This window comes from Equus quagga, chromosome 1 (assembly GCF_021613505.1).
Source record: "Equus quagga isolate Etosha38 chromosome 1, UCLA_HA_Equagga_1.0, whole genome shotgun sequence".
Classification (NCBI taxonomy): Eukaryota; Metazoa; Chordata; class Mammalia; order Perissodactyla; family Equidae; genus Equus; species Equus quagga.
Window position 1 is genome coordinate 86,581,122 of NC_060267.1, and position 25,603 is coordinate 86,606,724.

The 25,603-nt window shown below is 36.7% G+C and overlaps 1 protein-coding gene across 3 annotated transcripts in view; it reads right to left on the reverse strand.

The window, feature by feature from the left end:
* The window catches only part of SCAI (suppressor of cancer cell invasion), a 143,243-nt gene that overhangs the window by 10,621 nt on the left and 107,019 nt on the right, over nucleotides 1-25,603 (reverse strand). For all 3 annotated transcript variants that reach the window (XM_046644665.1, XM_046644669.1, XM_046644676.1), the window contains 5 exons: nucleotides 23,833-23,932; nucleotides 22,017-22,098; nucleotides 10,144-10,216; nucleotides 6,541-6,714; nucleotides 6,237-6,337 (listed from right to left, as the gene is read on the reverse strand). In XM_046644665.1, coding sequence (XP_046500621.1) covers nucleotides 6,237-6,337; nucleotides 6,541-6,714; nucleotides 10,144-10,216; nucleotides 22,017-22,098; nucleotides 23,833-23,932 — 530 coding nt within the window. The remainder of the gene's footprint in view (nucleotides 1-6,236; nucleotides 6,338-6,540; nucleotides 6,715-10,143; nucleotides 10,217-22,016; nucleotides 22,099-23,832; nucleotides 23,933-25,603) is intronic.

The following is a 25,603-nucleotide window of genomic DNA, read 5'->3' on the forward strand; positions in this document are numbered from 1 at the left end:
CTAAACCCACTCCTAAAAAGCTTAAAAACAGGCCATGAAAAGGTCAAAGAGATTCTCAAGTAATTTAACTTCCACCAGAACAGTCTAATATTCTTTAAAGACAACAAAACCCAGAATTCAACATCATAAAATTTACAAAGCCCACAATCCAATAGAAAATTACTAGACATATAAAGAATTAGGAATATGAGACCTCTAATCTGTAGGAAAAACAATAAAAACAAACCTATAAATGATAGAGAATATATAGTATTAGCAGATAAAGACTTTAGCTATTACATATACATTCAAGAGCACAAAGGAAAACATAAATATAATGAGAAGAGAAATGGAAAATATTAAAAGGACCAAACAGAACTTCTAGAGAGGAGAAAAATGTAACCCCTGAAATGAAAAACTAGATGGATAGGATTAACAGCATATTAGACACTGCAGAAAAAAACATTATGAACTTGAAGACACAACAATAGAAACTGAAACATGGAGAGAAAAAAAGACTTAAAAAAAAATGAAGAGCACATCAGTGACCTGTAGGGCAATATTAGTTGTCTAACATACATGTAACTGATGTCCCAGAAAGACAGAAAAGGAGGTGGGAAGAAAAAAAGTTTGAAGAAATAATGGCTGAAAAGATTCCAAAATATTTGCAAACTATAACCCATATACCCAAGATGCTCACTGAATCCCGAGTAGGAAAAAAAATAAGAAAGAAAACCCTACCAAGGTATATCAAAATCAAGTTATCGGAAGCCAACATAAAGAGAAAATCTTAAAAACAGCTAGAGGAAAATCAAAAGATACATTACATACCACAATAATTAGCAGAATAAGTACTCAGAAAGTCAGTAAGGATATAAAGAACTTGAACAACATTATAGACCAATGTGATCTAACAGACATTTATAAAACTCTTCATCCTACAGTAGCAGCAGATATATTCATTTCAAATGACCATAGAACATTTACCATGACAGACCACATTCTGGGTGATAAACAACGTCTCAATAAATTTAAAAGAACTCAAAGTATATTATCTGACCACAAAGGAATTAAATTAGAAATCAATAAGGAAAAGATATCTTGAAAAGTCCCAAATATTTAGATACTGTTAAACAACGTATTTTAAATAACTCATAATTCAAAAAAAAAAAAAAAAAATCAGGGGCCACTGTGGTGGCACAAGTGGTTAAGTTCACACACTCCACTTCAGTGGCCTGGGGTTCGTGGGTTCGGATCCCAGGTGTGGACCTACACACCACTCATCAAGCCATGCCGTGGCGATGTCCCACATATGAAATAGAAGAAGACTGGCACAGGTGTTAATCAGTGAAAATCTTCCTCAAGCAAAAAGAGGACGATTGGCAATAGATGTTAGCTCAGGGCCAATCTTCCTTGAAAAAAAAAAAATAAATCAGAGTGAAATAAAGAGTGTTTCAGATCAACAAGTAATGAGAGCATTAATCACAAGGTTTGCACTGTAAGAAATGAAAAAGGAAATTCTGTACTAAGAAAAATGATACCAGATGGAAAATTAAATCTATAGAAAGAAATAAAGAGTGCCAGCAATGGTAAAAATATAAGATATTCCTCTTCATTTAAAAATTTTTTAAAAAGATAATTGATTATTTAAGGTTAGATAACCACCAAGTATCAAACAGGACAGGGGAGGGAGGGAGGCAAAAGGGGTGATTAGGCACATGTTTATGGTGATAGACGGTAATTAGTCTTTGGGTGGTGAATATGATGTAATCTATACAGAAATCAAAATATAATAATGTACACCCCCTCCAAAAATAAAGTCAAAAATATGACAATAATAGTACAGAGAGTATAGGAGGGAGAAAATCAAAGTACACTGCTGTAAGATAATTATATTAAATGTGAAGTGGTATTAAAAAAGTAAAACAAGAGATATAGCATAAATAAACAGTGTTGTTAAAATTCTAAAACAAAACAAAACCTCAATTAATTTAAATGAAGGTGAAGGCAGGAGAGAAAGGAAAAACGTACAAACCAGAGGCAGGACAAATAGAAAACAAATAACAGCGTATTTAAATCAAACTATTTTAAAAATTACATTTAACATAAATGTAATTTAAAACTAAAAATGTCAAGTAAAAGGTAGAGATGGTCAAACTAGATTTAAAGCAGGACTTTAATGCTGTTGAATAGAAACGACTTTAAATATTAAGACAGACATAGGTTAAAAGTAAGAGGATGAAAAAAGATTTGCCATGAAAACACAAACCAGAAGACAACAGGCATGATTATACCAAGACTGAACAAAGTGGACTGCAGATCAAGGAATACTGTCATCCATAAAGACAGACGTTTCATAATGATGAACCGGCAATTTCAACAAGACATGACAACTCTAAGTATGTATGAACTCAGTAGCAGCTTCAAAATGCACAAAGTAAAAACAGAACTGAAATGAGAAACTAACCAATTCACAATTCTAACTCGAGGTTTGGCTACTCCTCTGTGAGGGATAGAACAAGCAAGAAGAAAGTCAGTAAGAAAATAGAAGACTTGGAGAACACTGTTTACAAACAAACAGTTCAACATCAAATTGAACAAGCTGACATGCATACATCATTCAATCTAATAATAGCAGAATACACATTCTTTTCCAGCGCAGCTAGAACCTTCACCAAGATAATTCATGTGCTGGGTCATAAAACAAGTCTCAACAAATTTAAAAGTACTGAAATCATACAACTAAAGCAGTGCTTAAAAGCTAAGTACTTGTATTAGAAGAGAAAAAAGGTTTTAGATCTAAGCTTAAAAATATAGAAATTAAAAGAGCAAATTAAAATCAAAGTAATTAAAAAGAAGAAAAACGATAACATGAATGGAAATAAATAGAAAAGAGAGAAACAGTAAAAAATCGATGAAAGCAAAAACTGTTCATGTGGAAAGATCATTAAGATTAATAAACCTTTAGCTAGGCTGAAAAAGAAAAAAAGGAAACATAACCAATATAAGACACGAAATATCACTAGAGAGCCTATAGGAATTAAAAGGACAATGGAATATTGTGAATAATTTTTGGCAATAAATTGGACAAACGACTTGCAAGACACAAATGATCAAAACTAAGAAGAAATAGAAAACGTGAACAGCCTTTGAAACTGAATTCATAATTTAAAACCTTCCAAAAAAAAAAACTCCAGGTCCAGATGGCTTTACTGATGAATTCTGTCAACTGTTTAAGGAAGAAATAATACCAATTCTAAAGAAATTCTCTAAGTAACAGAAGACAGTGAAACACATCCCAGCTCAATTTATGAGGTCAGCATTACCCTGCTAACAAAACCATACAAAGACATACAAGAAAAGAAAATTAAATACTATAATCATTCATAAAACCAGATGCAAAAATCCATAGTGAAACATTAGCAAATTGAATACAGTAATGCAAAAGGGTAATACATGACCACAAAATGTGTTTAACCCAGATATACAAGGTTGACTTACAATTAGAAAATCAAGCAATGCTATTCACCATGTTAACAGAATTAATATATATCAGATCAATTCATGCAGAAAAAATGTATTTCACAATCTTCCATACCCATTCCTAATAAAAACTCTCAGCAGATCAGGAACAGAAAACAAAAAGGCAAGCCACAAAATGTGATAAAATGTAGCTAATAAGCACATGAAAAGATGTCCAATATCATTATTCACCAGTGAAATGTAAACTGAAATTACAACGAGATACCACTATAAATCCACCAGAATGGTTAAAATTTAAAAGACTGACAACACCAAACGTTGGCAAGGATGTAGAGAAATGTTCATACGTTCTTGCTGGGAATATAAAATGATACAACAACTTTGAGAAAAACTCTGGCAGTTTCTTATACAACTAAACACAAACCTACCCTATGACCAAGAAAATTCAAAACATAAACACAAGTCTGTGCAAAGACCTGTACAAGAACATTCATAGCCGCTTTATTTCTAATAGTCAAAAATTTAACACTGCCCAGCTAATCATCAAAAGGAGAAGGCCTAAACAAACTGTTATATTCAGACAATGAAATACTACTCAGGAACAAAAAGGAATGAGCTACTTAGACATGAAACAACACGGATGAATCTCAAGGACAATATGCTCAGTTAAAGAAGATTTACACAAAAGAATCCACAGTGTATAATTCAAATTCCTGAATAAGTGAAACTAATGGAGAATGATAATAATAAAAAGAGCATTGTCTGTGGGTTAATAGGTAGTGGACTGACTGAAGAGGGGTGTGGAGAGAATTTTCTGAAATGATGCTTTGCTGTATACTTGCCTGGGGTTTGAGTTACACAGGTGTATGTATTTGCCAAAACTCATCTAATGGTACACATTAGTTTTGTTCATTTCACTGTATGTAAACTTTACGTTAAAAAAAGAAGTCAGTAATTGATTGTTTATAAGCATGATGAAGTGTTGAGGGTAAAGTCTACTGATGTCCACAATTTATTTCAAAATGCATCCAAAAATGGGATGAATTGATGAAGGGAAAGAAGGATGGATAAATGGACAAAGTGTGAGAAAGCAAACACACCAAAATGTTAACTGCAGAATCTAGATAGTGTGTATATGGGTACTCACTGTATAATTCTTTCACATTTTAAAATTATAATAATAAAAAGAAAAAAAATATTTTATTTTATTTTTTTTTGAAAGATTTTTAAATTTTTTTCCTTTTTCTCCCCAAAGCCCCCCAGTACCTAGTTGTATATTCTTCGTTGTGGGTCCTTCTAGTTGTGGCATGTGGGACGCCCCGCCTCAGCGTGGCTTGATGAGCAGTGCCATGTCCGCGCCCAGGATTCGAACCAACGAAACACTGGGCCGCCTGCAGCAGAGCGCGAGAACTTAACCACTGGGCCATGGGGCCAGCCCCTACCTGAACATTTTTAAAAGTCTTTTGTAGCTCTTAGTTTTAAAATATTTTTTTTCGGGGCTGGCCCCGTGGCCGAGTGGTTAAGTTCTCGCGCTCCGCTGCAGGCAGCCCAGTGTTTCGTTGGTTCGAATCCTGGGCGCGGACATGGCACTGCTCATCAAGCCACGCTGAGGCGGCGTCCCACATGCCACAACTAGAAGGACCCACAACGAAGAATATACAACTAGGTACTGGGGGGCTTTGGGGAGAAAAAGAAAAAAATAAAATCTTTAAAAAAAAAAAAAGTTGAGGTATATTTGAAAAAGAACCCAATGTTACTTATAGAAGTAAAAAATACAATGGCTAAAATTGTTAAAACCTCAATGAACAGCGTTATGAACACATGAATATTCAGAAAGAAACCAACTACTTAAGAGCAAAACAGACAAAAGACTCAAGCACACTCTTCACAAGGAACACAATAACACATATGAAAAGCTGCTCAACCTCAACAGCAATGCTGGAAATGAAAATTAAACCACAATGGGCTACTACTTTACACCCACCAGATTCACAGGAAACATAAGTATGACTGAAACAAGTGCGACAAGGATTAGAGCCTAGCAACTCTTACACACTGCTGGTGCAAGTAAAAAGTGATATGACCACTTTGCAAAACAGTCTGGCATTATCCAGTAAAGCTGAATATGCCTATATCCTCTGACCTCACAATTCCACCATTAGGTACACTCCCCAGAGAAGACCTTATATACATGTACCAGGAAACTGATAGAAGATTTCACAGAGGCATTGTTTATAATAATAAAAAACTGGAAATAACCTAAACGTCTATTATCAGTAGAATGGATGAGCAATTTGTGATATATAGTCAAACAATGGACTCCTATATAGCAGTGAAAACAAATGAATGAAAGCTACAGTCAGTCAGCATAGCTCAATCTCAGGAATGTAACAGTGAGTGAAAAAAAGCAAGTTGTAGAAGAATGCATACAATATGAATCCATCAATATGTTGTGTAGGAATACAAACACATGTGACAAAACTGTAAAGAAAGCAAATAATAATTATAAAATTCAGGATTTTAGTTTCATTTGAGAGGGAGACAGGATTAGGAAGGATACACAGAGGGGCCTCAAAGATAACTAAAATATTTTACTTCTTAAACTGGGTGGTAGGTACTCAGATTTGCCTTATATTGTTCATCTTCATGCCTTACATTTTAATTTGTGAATATTATTTTGGATCTATTCAAACTTTAATACAGGTAAAATATAATACATGGTTCTTAAATACTTAAAATGGTAAAACTGGTCTTTAATAACATTCTTTGCCTACCCGAAAAATCTTGTGCATCCTCATGGTGGCTGAACAAAAGATAAATCTTGTGAGAAGCAAGCGAAGAAATTCATCTCCAAAAAACTGGAGAAATGCCTGATCTGCAAAGAGGAGAAAAGTGACAGTAAAAGGATGCTTAAATGGAAAATACATTTCAAAGGGAAAGAAAAGTTCAGGAAAACCTTCTCAATGTTCCTGCCTTCAACAAAATACCTTTAAAAATTCAAACAATTTAAACAATTTTAAACCACTTTAAATCATCATAGTACACTCTGTTAAGTGTGCAGTTAGATTAGTAGGGTACCTATTGAACGTGAATGGGTCAGAAGCTGGGCAATATCGCGGTTGATTTTTCGAAGATATTCTTGACACTTTTCCCACAGGCCTCTACGCATGCTTGACAATCCAGAGACAAATAGGAAGGCCATTAGAGGATTGTTCAAAAAGAGAGTGAAGAGGCTACCTCGTTGAGACTGATCTGTAATAACAAACATGTTTTATATATATAGAGAGAGACACAACACTTTTGCAAAAGATAAGAGATGCATTTGAGGAACATTTTAATATACTGATAATGTATAAAATTAAGGCTAGATCATTAAATCATAATTCAACAAAGTAAATTCTGCATGGAACTACAAAAACACACCCCAGGTACGTTGCTTTGTGCTGAACCACGTTAAGATAGAGCCTAGTAAACTTAAGAGAAATGGAAAATGAACATATTCCTTTGCCTTTTCCCCTGTAACTTACAAATTTCATCCAAATATGGCAAGTGCTGGATCATGGGCTGTTTGTGATAGGATTCCATGACAATGACTAGAATTGCCAATCTTTCTCATTCTCCTTTGTTAGTTGCTCTTTCTCTGCCTATGCCTTAAATACCAATATGTTCTTTCTTTTCTTTGGCCCTACACACTGCCGATCGCACCTACTCCCATAATTTTGGTTATCCTTTATGTGCCCACTGATTCCCAGTTCCCCTTCTGCAGCCTAGATTGAGCACCTCAGGTTGACAACTGTGCTGTCCTATGGCAGCTGCTGGACACTTAAAATGTGACTGGTCCAAATTGAGACAAACTGTGAAGTGTAAAAAAATATGGGATTTCAAAGCCTTAGTACAAAAAGATATATTGTTAACATTAATTTCACCTATTTCTACTTTTTTCTAGTGTGGCTACCAGAAAACTTAAAATTGGGGCTGGCCCAGTGGTGCAGCAGTTAAGTTCCCATGTTCCGCTTCTCGGTGGCCCAGGGTTCGCCGGTTCAGATCCCGGGTGCAGACATGGCACCACTTGGCAAAAGCCATGCTGTGGTAGGCGTCCCATGTATAAAGTAGAGGCAAGTGGGCATGGATGTTAGCTCAGGACCAGCCTTTCTCAGCAAAAAAAGAGGAGGATTGGTAGTAGTTAGCTCAGGGCTAATCTTTCTCAAAAAAATAAAAACACCCACCAAACTTAAAATTACATATGTGACTCCCATTACATTTCTATTGGACAGAGTTGCTCTAGACTACCATATTCAACCTACCTCTCAAAGGTAACCTCAACCTGAACATGTCCAAAATTGAAAGCAAATTCTTTCCCCTTTTGTTCTCTCACAAGTCTGCCTCTTATCCAGTACCATTGTTTCTACCAGCACCTCAGCTAGAAACCTGGAGTCCATACCTGCCTCCTTCCTCTCCCTTATTCCCTCACATCCAGTCCACCACCAGATTCTGTTGGTTCTCTTGACTGAGCATCTTTTGAAGCTAACTAACTAGTCCTGGTTCTGGCCCCCACCACCTCCCTATTTCCATCAAGGCTCTCTCCAATTCATTCCTCACAAGGTTAACTGAATCCTCCTTCATGCAACTCCTCTGTTTAAAATCTTTTGACAGCACTCCATTGTCCTCCATTTAAATCTCTTAACAAATCTTAGAAGGTTTTTCGTAATTCAGTCACACAATCCCAAACTCTACCCTTTAACTAGCAGGAACTGCTTTAATTTTTCTAAATGTTCCACAAACTCTCTCATCTCAGAGCTCCTATCTCAGGGCTCACACACTCTCTCTCTGCTAGAACACTCTTGTTCAACCATTTCCCATCCCCATCTAATTCTGTGTATCCTCCAACTCCACTTTAGACATCATTTCATCCACTTTCTTCACCCTCAACGGCTGGTTAAGAGTTCGTCTTACATCTTCCATGTGCTTCCTGCTATGAAACACTAATAGCACCTACAGTAGTTAGTTGCCTGTTAGGCTGTCTCTATCTTCTACCGGACATTTGGCTCTGTGAGAAATATAACTGCATTTGTGTGGTCAGTGTTATCTCCAGTGCCTAGCATAGTACTTGACAAATAAATGTTGAATAAATGTTTGTTGAGTGAATGAAGTAATTCTTGGTTAAAGAGAGAACTGTAGACTTTAGATACCAGAGGTACAGGAACAAATTTAACATTCCAAATACTACTTAGGTATCTGCTAGTTTTGTGCCCAAACAGGGCAAATGTAAGCTTTATAGCACAAAAGATAAGATATTGAACTGAAAAATGTTAAGGAAAAATTACAATTAACTGAGTTAATAATGATGTTAGCACATAGTAAATATTTACAATATACCTAGAATTATTTAATGAGGTAGGTACTATTATTATCTTCATTTGATAGGAAAGCAACTGAGGCACAGAGTGGCTAAGTAACTTCCCAAAGTCACACAACTAGTAAGTGGCTGAGTTGGGATTCAAATTCAATCAGTTTGCCTCCAGAGTCTGTGTTTTTACTGTCTACTCACTAAAGCCTTTAACGGGTCTATTAATCAATTAGACCATGCAATTTTAAATAAAGCTGCATCTTGAAGGGACAAACGGATAGCAAAAAAGTACTCTCAGGTAATTGGAAAGGGTTACATTTCTCTAGAAATAATAAGAAACAGGTTAACAAAGTCCTCAAAGCAGGAGAATTTTACCGTTGTTTGAAGGTAAGTTCTATCCCTTAGTAATTTGACTGTTGGATACATGAACTTAATATTTCTACATGTTTTTCCCTGTTAGATAGCAGAACTTACCTTAAAACAACGGTGAAAAGCCTCCAGCTTCTGTCAGGCATTCGAATGCTGACCATCACTTCCTGTGTCAAACTATGTCAGCAGACAGGACTTCTGGCTGGGGAGTAGCAGTAAAATGCCATCTCCCATAGAGACACCGCACTATTCACAGTCAGGGAGATAGTGAAACAGTGACAAGGACTGCCAAAACAGCGTCAAGGTTTGTTTAGTATTTCACCTAACTTAATGACTGCAGGTTAGAATCAGGTCTTATGTGTTGCTTATTAAGGACAAATTACTCAAGACAAAAAGTCTTTCATTTCTCAGCCATCTGAGAAATGGCCCAAACACTGACCTGTCTCTCTGGCCCACTGAGAAGAGTTTCTTTTATTTAAAAAATATAAGCTAACAATGTGCATAAAAGAAACCCTTTAAGTTGTGCCAGGTTATCTAACTCTTAGGTATAGGCTGAAACATTTTCTAGACCAGAAATCTTACACTCTTAAAAGATGCCTAAAATATGTAGCCAGAGATATAGGAAATCACGCTACACAGATGATGATGAGCACACCAAAACAAACATCTGCAAAACACGTTCACAAATCGTGAGTTCCCCAACAGCAAGGGACCAAAACCGCCCCTTTCTCAGGGATGATTTATTACTTCTTTTAGAATTATCTCAAGGCCCAATGGTAGCATATTAAACAAGTCTGGATGTTGGCAAGACTTATGGGTTTATTTCAGATTGACAGCTGCCACATTAAACACTATAAATCCACATGTGATCATTATGGGTTGGGGAGACAAAGATCAATATTATTCAAAATGTAGACAGTGTTTATTTACAACCTACGGATGTAACAGGTAATAACAGAACATACCTTGTAAAGCTTTTGGATATGCTGTAGGAGAAAGCAAGCAGACTAGTGGCTGTCCAAATAAGTTTGTGAAATTCTGTAATATATAAGAATTTAAAACTTTCATTAAAGATTTGACCAAAGATAGTTACTCACTAATTTCCCAAAGCACATCATTAGTGTATAAAATGGGCCCTTATACTCACAAACGGATGCAGAAACATCTGCAACAGCTGAAGAGACTGCCATTCATATCTAACTACCATGTGTAAGAGGCTTTCTTAAAATAGTGAAGTTTGCCAAGTGAATTATTGCTTTTTTAAATAAAGGCATATACACGGTTGCAGTGTCACAGGGAGAGGTCACCTGGCTGTCTACCAAGAGGCCACCCCATTGGGCAACATAGACTAGTATTTACAAGGGTGAATTTTCCAAGATTTAGGATCTGGCTCTCAGTCTCATAGGCTCTGGAACCTGACTTACTTGTATGTGAAGATTGGATTAATCTCTCATTGTGGATCATATTAACTGCTCACATGCAGTGACATATAAATCTAGAATGCCAATGCCTTCATTTACAGTGAGAATTAAACTGACAGTCAAACCAGAATACCCTTTGCATGATAAGGATATCCTTTCCCCAAATGCAGATCTACATAGGAAGCAAGAATCACAAACTGGTAAGACAACAAGAAAGATAAAACTCCTGGGAGTAAACTTAATAAGAAGTGAAAAAAAAAGCAAAAATAACTTAAAAACACTTCTGAATGATAAAAATGAAGACTTGAGCAAACGGAAAAATATACTATGTTCTTAGGAGCCCATTTGAAAGATATCGTTACATCCGTTTATTAAAATGTAAAGCAACCTCAATAAAAATGGCCACAGGCTCTTCCCTGCAACTGAAAAAAATAATTCTAAAGTTCATATGGAAAAAGTAGATTGGCCAGGAAAACCCTGAAAAAGAAGAGCAAAGAAGGGGAACTAGACTCATCAGATATTAAGACAGACTTTACAGCCTCAGTGATTAAAAATGTGTGGCACTGAGGAGGCGGAAGATCAATGGAAGAGAATGAAGAGTCTAGAATTAGACCCCGAAGCAGATAGGACTTGAGTATATATGCAAAGATGACAGTTCAAATTGGTGGGAAAAACTGGATAGCAATCTAGAAAAAAAAGTTGGATCCATACCTCATACCATTCACTAGGATAAATACCCAATATATAAAAGATTTGTGTAAAAAAATTAAACAATAAAAGTGCCGAAAGAAAATAAAGGTTATTTTTGTAACTGAGGAGATCTTCCTAACTATTATGATTAGGATTAATAAACCCAGTTACAAAAATCAAAGGCTTAGGCATAGTAAATAAAATATAGCACAAACTAAATCAAAAGCTAAATGATGAACTGGGGAAAATATTTGCAGCTCATATTACAAAGGATTAATATCCTTAGTATAGAAAGAGATTCTCCAAATTAATAAGAAAAAGACCAGTCACCTAACAGAGAAATGAGTGAAAGATAACAGGGGAATTCACAGAAAAGGGAACATAATTGGCTCAAATACATGAAAAGATGCTCAACTTTACTGATAATAAGAGAAATAAAATCAAAGCTACACCAAAATACCATGTTTAAACCTATCAGTTCAGCAAAATTTCCAAAAGTTTGAGTATATACACCATTGGCAAAAACATGGGGAAACAAACACTCATATCTAGAGAGTAGGAGTAAACGCTCGTACAAACTCTTTAGAAGACATTTTGGCATTATCTATTAAATCTCAATGCATATTCCATTAACAACAGCAATTCCACAACTAGGAATTTGCCCCACAGATATACCCTCAAACCTGTTAAATAACATAAGTCCAAAGTTATTCCTTTTGCATTATTAGTAACAGTAAAGGACTGGAAACAACCAATGATCAGCAATAAGGGATTGGCAGAATAAATTATGGCACAGGCATACAATGGAATACTATGCAGCTATTAAAAAAAAGAATGAGGAAGTTATTTATGAATGGATATGGAAAGACCACCAACATTTCTTATTAAGCGAAAAAAAAGTAAGATACAGAACAGTGTGCGTAGCATGCTACTACTATTTATATAGTTAAGAAGACTAGAGACTATATATTTGTTTTGGCTCATATATGCATTTTTAAATAATCTATAGAAGGATAAACAAGGAACAGACAACAGTGATTACGTATACGGACAGAGAGTACCTGAGCGAATTGGGACTGGAAGGGATGAAGAGATTTCACAATATGCATTTTTGATTTTTAAATATAATATCAATACAAAAAATTAAACAAATAATTAAGATAAATTAGAAATGTCTTGTAATCAAAACAAAGGGAGTAAGTTGAATGATACTAAAGAGCATGCTTCAGATAAGGCAGCTGGAGGTGTTCTCCCATCCCGCAGAAATGCCTTCTGGATCCCTGCCGTGACGCTCAGCTCTTGGAGAGTGCTATAATGGACATCACTGTTATTTATGTCCCAAGGTCTCCTTCTTCTTTGCTTCCCTTGCTGACCAACCTCTCTTTCTCTCTCTTTTTTAATACTATTTAGAAAGAGTTAGTATAACAGGTCCACTATTCTTTGAAAGGCTTGCTTACAAGGCTGGCCCTTAGCTGGCTTCTGAGAATTGATTTGGGGAGGGTTCCCACCATTAGCAGAACTGGTAAGAGTGGCTCATGTTGCCTAGACTGTGCAAACAAGATGGTTTATGCTAAACACCTGCTTTCCTTCCAGGAGAACGGCATTTTGGTATGTGCCAGGCAGAGGATGTAGGCGTGATCAGTCCCCAGTAAAAACCCTGGGCACTGAGTCCCTAGTGAGCTTCCCTGGCAGACATTTCATTCGTGTCTCACTTGTTACTGGGGGAATTAAGTTCATCCTGTGCAGGTTCACTGGGAGAGACTCTTGAAAGTCTGCACCCGCTCTCCTCTGGACTTCACCCCATGTGCCTTTTTCCTTTGCTGATTTTGCTCTGTATCCTTTTACTGTAATAATTCTTAGTAGTGAATATGCCTGTATGCTGAGAATTATGAGCCTTCCTAGTTAATCACTGAACTTGGGGGTGATCTTGGGGACCTCTGCTTCCCTTCTATCAGATTATATTTAAATTTTAGGCCTGAGAAATAGTTTCTTTTAGGATGCTTCACATGTCTCTGTTGTGACCCATTCAGTAATTAATTTTATAGTTTAACTCCCATAGGATAATCTTATTTTCTTTATTTGCCAAGTTTTTGGAAATGTCTCATAATTGCCCCCATATGTAGATTATGATTCAATGCTATTATGTTTAGGAAAAATGAAGGCAAATGTATGTAAATGGAACATAAAGCGAAGATATTTTAACTTGTTATACCTCATATATAAGATTGTTACAGATTTTTATATATTCACCCCATATCTAACTACTTTGCTGAATTTGTATTCATATTATTAGTTTTTCTGTGATTACTTTTGATTTTCTAAATATAAAATCATATCATCTACAATATTTTTATCTCTCTCTTTCCAATATTTACACCACTTCCTAGTCTGGACAACCCTTTTTTATTGTTGCATTTGGAGAATGTTACAAAATTCTGGTCAAGACTAAAACAAGAATAATCACAATGACAACAGCAGGCAGCCTCTTTTTCTTGGTTATTCTAATTAAGAATACTTTTATTGTGGGGCTGGCCCCGTGGCCAAGTGGTTAAGTTCGCACGCTCCGCTGCAGGCGGCCCAGTGTTTCGTTGGTTCGAATCCTGGGCGCGGACATGCACTGCTCATCAAACCACGCTGAGGCAGCGTCCCACATGCCACAACTAAAAAGGACCCACAACAAAGAATATACAACTAGGTACTGGGGGGCTTTGGGGAGAAAAAGGAAAAAAATAAAATCTTTAAAAAACAAACAAACAAACAAAAAAAGTACTTTTAGTGTTTCTCTAAGTACAAAGTTGGCTACTTAACATAGAAGCTCTTTATCACAGGCTGAGCTTTTTTTCTGTTAAGAATTAGTAATGAATTTTATTAGATTTTACAAAATGACCATCAAGATAAGCACGTGATTTTCTTATTTATCCTATTGACATAGTATACAATATTGATTGATTTTCAATATTGATTGATTTAACCTTCATGCATGATTCAGGTAAACTCTTTTGGTAGATTATTCTACCAATAGGTCTATTTTACTAGTATTTTATTTAAATTTTTCTAATCTACAATTATAAACTAATCTGGAGTAAAGTTTTCTTTGGTGTGCTATTTTTGTCTTGAAATAGTGTCACTATCATAATAACTCCTATCATTTACTGAGCGCTAACTACTTTCTAGGGACTATCCTGGCTTCTTAGATCCTAACCTGTAATCTTAACAATCCTATGGGCTCAGTATTGCCAACTTACTTTACGGAAAAGGAAAAAAGAGGCTCAGAAAAGACCAAAGACATGCTCAAGGTCATACAAGTGTCTTGTGGCCTAATTGCTATAGAATGAACTGGATAGTTCTGATCTTTTTCATTGCTCTGGAATTGTGTACTTGACTCTAAAAGTTTCAAAGTATTTACTGGGAAACCCAGAAAGGCTGGAGCCATTCTTGTGGGGAAGAGGAGATTACTTTGATCATTTTCTTCTATTTCATATCGTATGATTGGGCTCTTCAGATCTCCTTCTTATGGCCATTAGATTTTTTTCTCCCACGAAATTATCTATGTCACTGAGACTTTCAAACATCTTACCACTCTAAAGCAGTACATAATGTCCTTTTCTTCAATAAATACTCATTGAACCTAGAGACTAGACGTTGTTCCAGGTACCAGGGATACAGCAGTAAACAAAACAGATAAAAGAAAAAACTCTGTCTTCCTGGAGCTGACATTTAGATGGGGACAGAAGTGGCAGGTAGAGACCCACAGTGAACAAAGTAAGGAAGTAATATAATACCATAAAAAGTGACAAATGCTGCATATGGAAACACAGCATAAAGTATGGTTAGCAGCACAGACTTTACAATGAGATTGTGTTTAATTCCCAACTCAGCCACCTACCAGGTGTGTGTGTGACCCTGGACAAATTACTTAAATTTTTTGTGCCTTGGTTTTCTTATCAGTAAAATGGGGATAATAAAAGTAACATATTGAGTTGTGAGAGGATTAAATATGTGATTAAGTACTTGCAAAGTACTTAGAACAGCACATGGAACTATACAGAAGCTAACTATAGACTATTAAGAAAAATAAAGTAATAAAGGTAGATAAAGAGTGCTGGAGAGGCATCTAGTTTTAAATAGGGCAATGAGGGAAGAGCCTACCAAGAGGCTTCAGTTGATGAAACACCTGAAGAACAATGTGGGTATCTTTGGAAGAGGATTCAAGGCAGGGAGAACAGAATACAAATATGCTAAGCAGAAGACTACCAGGTACATCTGAGGAACAGCAAGATCAATGTGGCTGAATAGAACTGACTGACAGAGAGACTGGCAAGAGAGAAGATTAGCGATGCATTTGAGGGGAGGGAGGAGGTGTATGAGGGCAGATAAAGCCTTTACTCAGAGTGAGATAAGGAAACTGTGGAGATTTCGAGTAGAGAAGTGACATGATCTGACTTACAGGCACACTCTGTGGGGAGTGAGAGCAAAAGGAGGAAGACTAGTTAGGAAGGTACCGCAACCATTCAGGTGAGAGACGAGGCGGCATGGAGTGATGGCAGTGGAGGTGGTAAGATTCTGGATCTATTAGTTATAACCAAGAGGATTTCCGGAAATGGATGTGAGGTGTGAGGGAAAGAGGAGTCAAGTATGAAACCAAGGATCTCTTCTGGGGCAACTACGAAAGGATAATGGCCATTAACTGAAATGGGGAAAGCCGGAGGTGGAAGAAGTCTAGGAATTCTGTCTTGGGCATGCTAACTTTGCAATCTCTATTAGAATTACCAATTACAGATGTGGAATAGGCAGATTATATTTGAGTGTGGAGTAGCAGAGAGAGGTCTGGGATTGAGACATAAATTTGGAAATTGTCAACACACAGATAGTAATTAAACTTTCATGATAGTCATGAAACTACAGTAGGGCACAAAGGGATTCAGTTGTAGCTGGAAAAGAAAAGGAAGGGTTGAGCCCAGGGGACTCCAGCCATAGGAGGTCAGAGAGATGAGGAAAAACCAACACACAGGACTGAGAACATAAACTGACTCCTGACTTCTTTTGCCCTGAGGAAATGGAGCAACATGAATTTAGGTTTTAAAGACCTTATCCAGGAGAAGGGGACAGAAATCAGAGTTCAGTGTCTGCCTAAGATAAGGGTCTAAGGAAAACTGCCCCTGGTAAATTGGAATCCCACAGGGCTACCAGCTGAGTGTAAGGATGAACCAAACCCAACTTCACAGCTTCCTCCCCTCCACGCCCATTCCCTCAGGGGCCGCAAGGGACATTTGCTTGATGCTGAGCAGAGACAGAGAAACAAAACCAGCAAACAGTTCCTGAGGGTTGTAACTATAAGCCACCCCTTGTGCATGTTTGTACCCCAAATTCATACCACCTACGTAATCCCTAAAACATGGTCCTGAAATGGCGGTGCCCCCAGGTGTCCAGCAGAAGCAAATGCAGAGCCTCTGTGGATGAAAGCACCTTCATTCTAGGGCTTAGTGAATCTCTTACAAACAACTTCAAGGATAACGAGGAGAAACTAGTCAAAGATAATCAAACATACAAGGATACAAAAATAGCAAAGGGTATCTTTAAGCAGTAAAACCAGGTTTCCAGCCTAAGAATTATCAGACAGATAAAAAATAATAAGTATGCTTATTAAGTTTAAAGAAATAAAGAACAAACTTGAAAATAGAAAATAGGACAATGGATTATTTTAAAAAGAACCACACAGAACTTCTAGAAGTGAAAAATGCCACAGCCAACATAAAACTCAATAAATGAATTTAATAGCAAGTTAGTCACAGCTAAAGAAAAAACTTGTGACCTGAAAGATAGAGCAGAAGAAATTATCCAAATCTCAACCAGAGAAACAAAAAGAGAAAAAATAGAAGAGAGGTCAGAGATGTTACGTATATACATAACCAGACTTCCAGAAGGAGCTGAAAGGGAGGCTGGGGTGCAGCCAACGGCTGAAGAGATAGTGGCTGAGAATTTTCCAGCAATAATGAAAAATTCCAACCTAATCCCAACAGGTTAAATGTAAGGAAACAAAACCTAGAGGTATGAGAGTATAATTGCAGAACGCCAAAAACAAAAAGATGGTCTTTCAAAGTAGCAAGAAAGAAATGGAATGAGTGAGGCTAACTGGCAGAAGAGCTCTTACGTAACCTTGTCATGAAGGTGAATGCCTTAACAGACCGCAGCAATGTGCAGCCTAAAGTCAAATACTTCAGGACGAGGCTGTTTAGATAAATACGACTCTTTTGAGAAATGCGTAAGTCATGTTCACTGGCAGGGATCCAGCTCTGTCATAGATATTTAAATACTCAAAGTATTTTCTTCTTCCAAAGAAAAGAAAGCACGATGAAGTATCACAGAACGACTAGGGGATTTTTCTTACTCCCACTAGTACGACATCACTACAGACAAAGCCACTTCAACCTGCTTATTCCCTGATGGAAATCTGAAAGCCAAATGTGGACCACACTCGTGACACAGATCTTGGCATTTCAATCACTCTCCTCTGGAATGAGGCTTCGACTAGCACGCAAAGCTCCTCTTTTCCTAGTGCGGAAAAACCTTGGGCTTTGGAACGAGAAAGACTGCTGGAACCAATTAGGCAAGATACTCAACCTCCATAGGCAGTTTCCTCAACTATAAAATAAGGATAATAGTGCCTATCTTCATTTAACCATTCCACATATTTTATTAAGAATCTTTTAAGTGTGAGGCACTTGGGACATAACGATACATGTATATACAAATAAAAACACACACAGACTTTAGAGAAAACAGTATAATACTGAGAGTCAGACCATTACATCCTGGGGAGAATGGTTGAGTCAGCTCTGGTGACTATGACCAGACCACGATACCAACATCAGAGATTACCGAACAAAATGGCCCGGCAAGACTGTCACGCTGAGCAGCTCAGTGTGACAAGCCCTATCCACAACCTCGGAGATTCTGATCATTTTGCTAGCTTCCACTCTTAAATCTGAGCAGATGAGCAAAAATTATGATACTCTGAGGAAAGTCTCTAATAAGAAACATACAGGCAAAAACAGAAAAAATCAACATGGAGGAAACAGGTACCATTCAGGGAGAATTTTAAAAATGATCACTCATATTCTCAAAGGTAAGAGAAGATATTTCACCTAGGATAAAAACCAAGTTATACAGCAATGTACACCTGAAATTTATATAATGTTATAAACCAATGTTACTGCAATAAAAAACCAAGATAACTACATATGTATATGTATGTAAGTTTTATACACACATGTACATCTACATCTTTATGAAAGAAACATCTAGAGAACAAATAAAAGATCTCAATAAAAGGGTTAGAAGACAAATGTAAGGGAATTTCCTAAATAACAAAAAGACCAGAAGGTGAAAAGTAAAGGGCAAGAAAACCAGAGGACTAGACCAGGAGGTCCGCTAGATGAACGGCAAAAATTCTCAAAAGACAGAACAGAGAAGACGGAGGAGGAAATCAACGGAACAGCTCAAGAAAACGGGCAGAGTTTCCAGACTGAAAGGACTCGCCAAGCACACACCAAGCACCATGGTGAAAAGCAGACCCAGACCAGGGCACACTGTTAAGTAGCTGAAAAACACTGGGGACACAGAGAGGATTCTATAACCTTCCAAAGACTGAAAACAGGTCACATAAAAGAATCCAGAATTAGAATGCTTTGTACCTCTGAAGACATACTGGAAGCTAGAAAGCAATGCAAAACAGTGCCTTCCAAATTCTGAAGGGAAATAATTTCTAATCTATACCAAAACCATCATTAAAGTGTGGGGGTAAATTAAAGACATCTGCAGACGTGCAAGACCTCAAATATTTAACTTCACATTCACCCTTTCCCAGGAAGCTACTACAGCAGATACTACACCAAAATGAGAGAATAAACCAAAATAAGAGAATAAATGAAGAGTGTCCAAGAGGAAGACACAGGATTCAGGAAACGGGCTCCAACACAAAAGAGAAGTGAAGAATTCCCAAGACAATAATGAAAGAGATTCTGGCATGAGAGGTGTGTAGCATGTGGAGAGGGCACCAGTGCAGTGGCTCTGGGAGATAACTCATTAAGCAGATAAAATTAAGAGACTGACGCACCTGAACAACCTGAAAGAAGATTTAGACAGTTACTGAGGAGACTGGGGTTGAACCAGTAATAAGCTCAGAAGAAAACAAGGGAACAAAGATAGACAATCACCTGCTCCAGGAAAAGGAGAAAGTTGCATAGAACTAGGAGAAAAAGGTTACTATGTGGCTTAGCTGTTAAAAGCATTTTATAGTCCTAATAATAGCACTAAATATTCAGTGAATCAAAATTATGATCTAAGTCTATTGTGTGGATAAAAGGATGTAAAAGATATAATTCTGAGTTGGGGATAGGAAGAGGGAAGAGAGCTGAATTTCTCTTCCATAATGAAAAATCAATACATAATGGCTAAAACTGAAGCATCAAGAAATATCAATACCAGTATGTTGTTTAGAAAAATGGTGGTTAAATACCAAAAAAATCAGCTAAAAAATATGTAAATGGTGGCCTCTGGGAAGAGGCAAACAGGAGTCGGGCAAGAGAGCAGGAGCCTGCTGTTTTAGTAACACTGGGTGGAACCTGTTGACCGAGCGGCTCTCACCCTGACAACACACTGTAATTATACTGCTAACCTGACACTCATTCCAGGTCAAGCGCGTCAGAATCGCCAGAGTTGGGGCCCAGGTACAAGCGGTTTTGAAAAGGTCTCTGAATGTTTCTGATGCAGAGAAAGAGCTGAGAACTACAGTTTTAAACTATATGCATGCTTACTTGCATCTAAATGAAGCAACATTTAGAAAACACATATATGTTCATAAAACATACACATGAAACAAAGTAGGTGCTCAAGAAATAATACATCAGATGCCCAGTTCTCCTTTGTCATTAGAAACTTGCAAAATGGTAATTTAAGACTTTTTACACATGCTTTGTGGGAAAAGAAAATATCACACACCTTCATATGTTAACACAGAGAACTGCATATTTGATTTAGAGGCATTAAATAGTACTAATTTTTACAAAGACCAAACTAGTCTGTGCCATACTCTGATTTGCCCATTGCATACAGTCTCCCCATTTCATTTCTGAAGATCAGTATGTTCTGGATAATTTAATTTTTTAGGGGGATGATACTGCATGTGCCATCAAAAGCAAACAAACAAAAAAACCCTTCTATTCCACTGTTATCCTGGGTGTCAGAATATTGAAATCTAGAATTAAATTCTGATACGTAACTCAGTAAATACATTTCCAATTATGCATATGGCGTTTTTTAAAATCAGCATCCAACACTCATTCTAAATAGCACTCTAAATAGCAGGCACATACAATGAACGGTATTCTTGAGATTATAAAAGCTAGTATCAAATAATGTCCAATTAAATTGAGAGAAATTAACAGATGGCTAAAATATTCTAAATGCATGCTAGATTCTATTAAGCAATACACTTGACCTGGCGTGCCAACAAATTCTGCCACAAACTGTAGCAAGTGCTTCAGCTGCATGGACAACGACAGAATGCTTCTTTCGGATTCTGTGAAGATACAAAATGCCTGGACTCTTCTGGGTTTACAAGTTTAACTGAGGTAGCCAATAACCCTTTTCCGTCAGCAGCCTCCGCCCCCAAAAGGATTAAAATCACACAGAATTTAAGAAAGTACGCAGCTAGTTTTCCTAAAAACAAAAGTTGTAACCTTAAACTTGACAAAATGGGTAGCAGGAAATAAGCTGAAAAATTTAGGGTGGGTTAAATGCTCTTGGAATTCAGACTTTAACAAGTGAAACCAAACATGAAAATTAGATGGGAAACATATGCTTGGGGTCAGCTCTCTTGGCTACCAGATATTTCCATTACTCTCTTGAAATAAACCTACTAATGTTTGCTTCTCCATCTAATTATGTGAACACTCACAGCAGAAACAGTTTTAACTGGCAGATCTCAGCATATTTCTGAACACATTGTTCACTAATGAAATCTCCCAACCACATACAAATGACTTCAAAGATTCTGTTTTCATTTTCCTGTAAGTTCCTATAGTTTGAATTGTGATTTCCAACTTCAAAGTGTTTCACTGCTGGCATTCTTTGTACAATCATTGAAAACCACCGCTTCAATAGCAAACTATAAAACAAAGGCTTTTCAAGTTAGATCCCTGTTACTTATTTCAGCATTCAGGGCCCATCTCTTTTTACTTATTGTCACAGATTAAAAAAAAAATTAAGTGCATCTAAAACAATTTATGCCGATATTCAATGACCGTAACTGTATAACATGGGATGGAAATTTCACTTAAACTATAGCAGCTCAGTGTGTAGAAGGGGGAAGAGTCTGAAAACTGGAAAATAAAATTCGCCCATATACGTCTACCCCTATAAAAGAAAATGATTCTGGGTTAGATAACAAAAATAAACCTCCCACCAGAGATCTTGGAAATCTTGAATTTTTTTTTCCTGCAGGAGGATTTATTATTTTCCACTGAGTGTCCATTCATGCGTTTTCTTCTTGTTTCTATTCATAGCACCAGATCCTGACTAGCATGCACAACCTCAAAAGAAAAGAAAGACTAAATACAAACTGTAAAATTAAATAAAATAAAGCAAAATAAAAGGCACATGTTAAGATTGGTTACCTCAGGGTGGTGCCATAATGTGTAACGTGCAACAGCGCTCACGGAACTCACCTTATACGCAACGCTATTGGAGGAGTCCACAATGATGAACAGGGGCTTCCTTGTGAAAGGGTAGAGGTCTCCAGGGTGAAGGCTGGGAAAGCAACAACAGCGACAATGAATAATCATATAACTATACCCGCGAAGCCTCAGAAATCTTATTCTTCAGTGTGATCTGCTCACATCTCCCTCCCATCATAGCACTGAGAGAAAAACAAAGATTAATTAAGCAAAACACAAAAAAATGACTGCATTTACTGGAATAGACAACTTAGCAGTTTTATTTGGGAAAAATATTCAGAGATTATTATTATTCAAGAATAGTCAAGCTAAAAAGAAGTCTACATATTTATAAATGAAGTAAATATACCAATGGAAATCTCAGAAGGCAGCTTTTAGGTACTTTAATATTTAAAAGCTCCTTCTAAGAACGTTTTGAAAATACGATGTAATAACACAACCAGATTTGTATTTCAATGAGTCTTTCAAAATCTATCTCTATTTTAAAGATTTTTAATATTTCAAGCTACATCTTAATATTGCAGACAATAAGCAGGGGCTCCCCTTTTACTGTTCTTTATGTCTCCTCTGGACATCTGCATCAGAATCATCAGGGTACTTGTTAAACATGGATTCTCTGGCGCACAGAAGATCTACTGAACTGAAGTCCAGCAACACGCGTTGGAGAGCCACTGCTTAACAACGTCACAGTTTCGGTGTGCGTGCTCCTTCCCATGGCTTAGTGGACAATGTGTGTGTGTATAAATATTAATGGAAATGTCAATATAAATATATAAAATCATGTGTCAAAAGGCAATGTCATCAAACCTTGAAATATATTTCAAATACAAACTTTCCTAATACAAATCATTTACAACTAAGGTCAACGACAGCACCAACATATGGCTTGGGGGACCGTTAGCTATTATACATATAATTTGAAACATCTCCCTCTCTGCCCTTCCTTCCCCATTTCCTTTGAGATGAACAGTTGATTTTTATGTAAAGGGCTATTAGAAATGCAGTTTCAAACAATCCAGTTTCCTTTATAACCAGACTGCTATGTTTCAGCTAGAGAAATTCTAGAGCCAATAATGGCCCAAGCAGTGAATTATACTTGTGAGTTATACTTAGAAAAAGAGCAAACTGTCCTGGATGAAATCTACTTGAAATCATATAACCAACTTCATTTATACTTTGTCAAACTGACAGAACCTTATATTGAAAAGTTTGTACTGATGTTAACATGTATCATGCCCTGACATATTGTTTACCTATGTATATATTTACAGTCTCCTGCAACTTGAATGTAATTTTTACTGACATATCCCCAGTGACTGAATGGTATCTGACATATAGTAGATACTCAATGAAAATTTTAAAAATAAATATCAGCCAAAAATTCTTTTCATTTTTTTGAGGAAGATTAGTCCTGAGCTAACATCTGCTGCCAATCCTCCTCTTTTTGCTGAGGAAGATTGGCCCTGAGCTAACATCTGTGCCCATCTTCCTCTATTTTATATGTGGGACGCCTACCACAGCATGGCTTGCCAAGTGGTGCCATGTCCGCACCCAGGATCTGAACCGGCGAACCCTGGGCCACTGAAGCAGAACGTGCGCACTTAACCGCTGCACCACCAGGCTTGCCCCCCAAAATTCTAATTCCCTAGTATAGTCAGAGCCTGAAATATTGCTGGAATCCAAATAAGTGTTATCAATGGTAGTCTGAGGGAACATTTTTAGTACCAGGAAAAAAGTCCCCATTTCACTTAATATTTTAGGAGAGAACTATAATTTTAACAATAGAAGGAGATACCAGAATACATACCAGTGCATTTCCTTGTGGGATTGATTTCGTTTATGGATGGCATCTCCATTTATAATATCCCGGTTACTATTAGTAAGTACCCCTCCAAAATCATAAGGACCTATAAAAACAAAGGGAAGAATCCTAGACTTCAACTGGAGAGTAACATTGATCTGATATTCAAATAGAAAGGTATTGTGTGAATCTCTCATTGATAGCAGTGGAAGACAATTACAAAACATTTTAACTACTTTAAAATTTACATTCTAGTTTAATGCAGTATTTAAATGACTTCAGCATGTTGCCTGTTTCAATATTTTAAAAAATCATTTAATTATTCATCAGTTCTTCAAACAGAATATAATGAGAAATGAAATAAGAATTTACTGCATCCCATTACTCTGGATAATAAAAGGTATGGAGATCCAGGGTGTTCAAAATGATCTTTATATTTCAAGCAAAATTAAAATCTCAAGTTTAACAAATTTAAGAAAGTTGCAGAATGAAGTCCTCATAACTTCTTTCCTTTTTTTTTTTCTTGAGGAAGATGAGCCCTGAGCTAATACCCACTGCCAATCCTCCTCTTTTTTGCTGAGTAAGACTGGCCCTGAGCTAGCATCTGTGCCCACCTTCCTCTACTTTATATGTGGGACACCTGCCACAGCATGGCTTGAAAAGCGATGCATAGGTCTGCATCCAGGATCAGAACCAGTGAACCCCAGGCTGCCAAAGCAGAACATGAGAACTTAACCACTGCACCACTGAGCCAGCCCCAATAATTTCTTTAATATAATTTTAAGTGAGTCACTAATTGTAAAATCCAGGGAAAATTTTCAGTGGATCTCAAAAATTACCATTGACAAAAACTCGAAAGAAAAAACTTCCAAAACTTAAAAGAATTGCCAAATTTCATATGTGAAAAAATCCATTATTATTACTATCATATCAACCACTGCAGTTCTGGTTTTGAAGTAAGCCTTTTCCCACTGGTCATATCAGTTAGTTCAATTCTTATCTACATGGAATAGTAACTGCAGGATGTTAAGAATAACCTCTCTCAAAGGACCACTCAGTTAGTAACTACGGTACTTTGAAAAAAGTAAGTAAAACAAGAGGTCAATATGTTAAGCAGGGGCCCACAAAATGATTCAACAGTATATATGTTATAGGACATGGAAATAATTATTTATAAATAAAAATACTAACTTTATTACAAAAAAAATTAAAGAAGTTCATGATTTCATGATTTTGCATCACTTTTAATGTTGTGTTATATTTTACCCCTTAAAAAAATCACTTCAATGAAAAGACTTTGAGATTTATTTTGTGTTGTTTTCATTCGAACACTTAAGAGGATTTGTAGGTCATGCAAGGAAGATGGCAGGGACATGCACTGTATAAAGGAATGCAGATTTCAACAAACAGATGAGGAGGAAATGTTAAGGATGTTTAAGAAACTTTTTTTTTGTCCCAACAAAGATTTAATTGCCTTATTTTACATCCAAGTTACTCATCTCTTCTGATCAATTTCATATATTCTGGACAGTTTTTTAAATTCTGAAATAGCATCCCAATATTTTACAGGTTGAATCCATAAAAACTAAAGAGAGGACAGAAAACAAAATCATGACAAGGACTTGAACTTTCACAGTTATAAAACTGCACTGATTTCTACAAAGACTTTCAGCCCCAATGAAGCCGCTGACCAGATTCCCTAATGCAGTGAAAGCTCTAAAAAAGTCAATGATGTGAAGCTGATGACTAGGCTTGGTTACATACACACATATATATA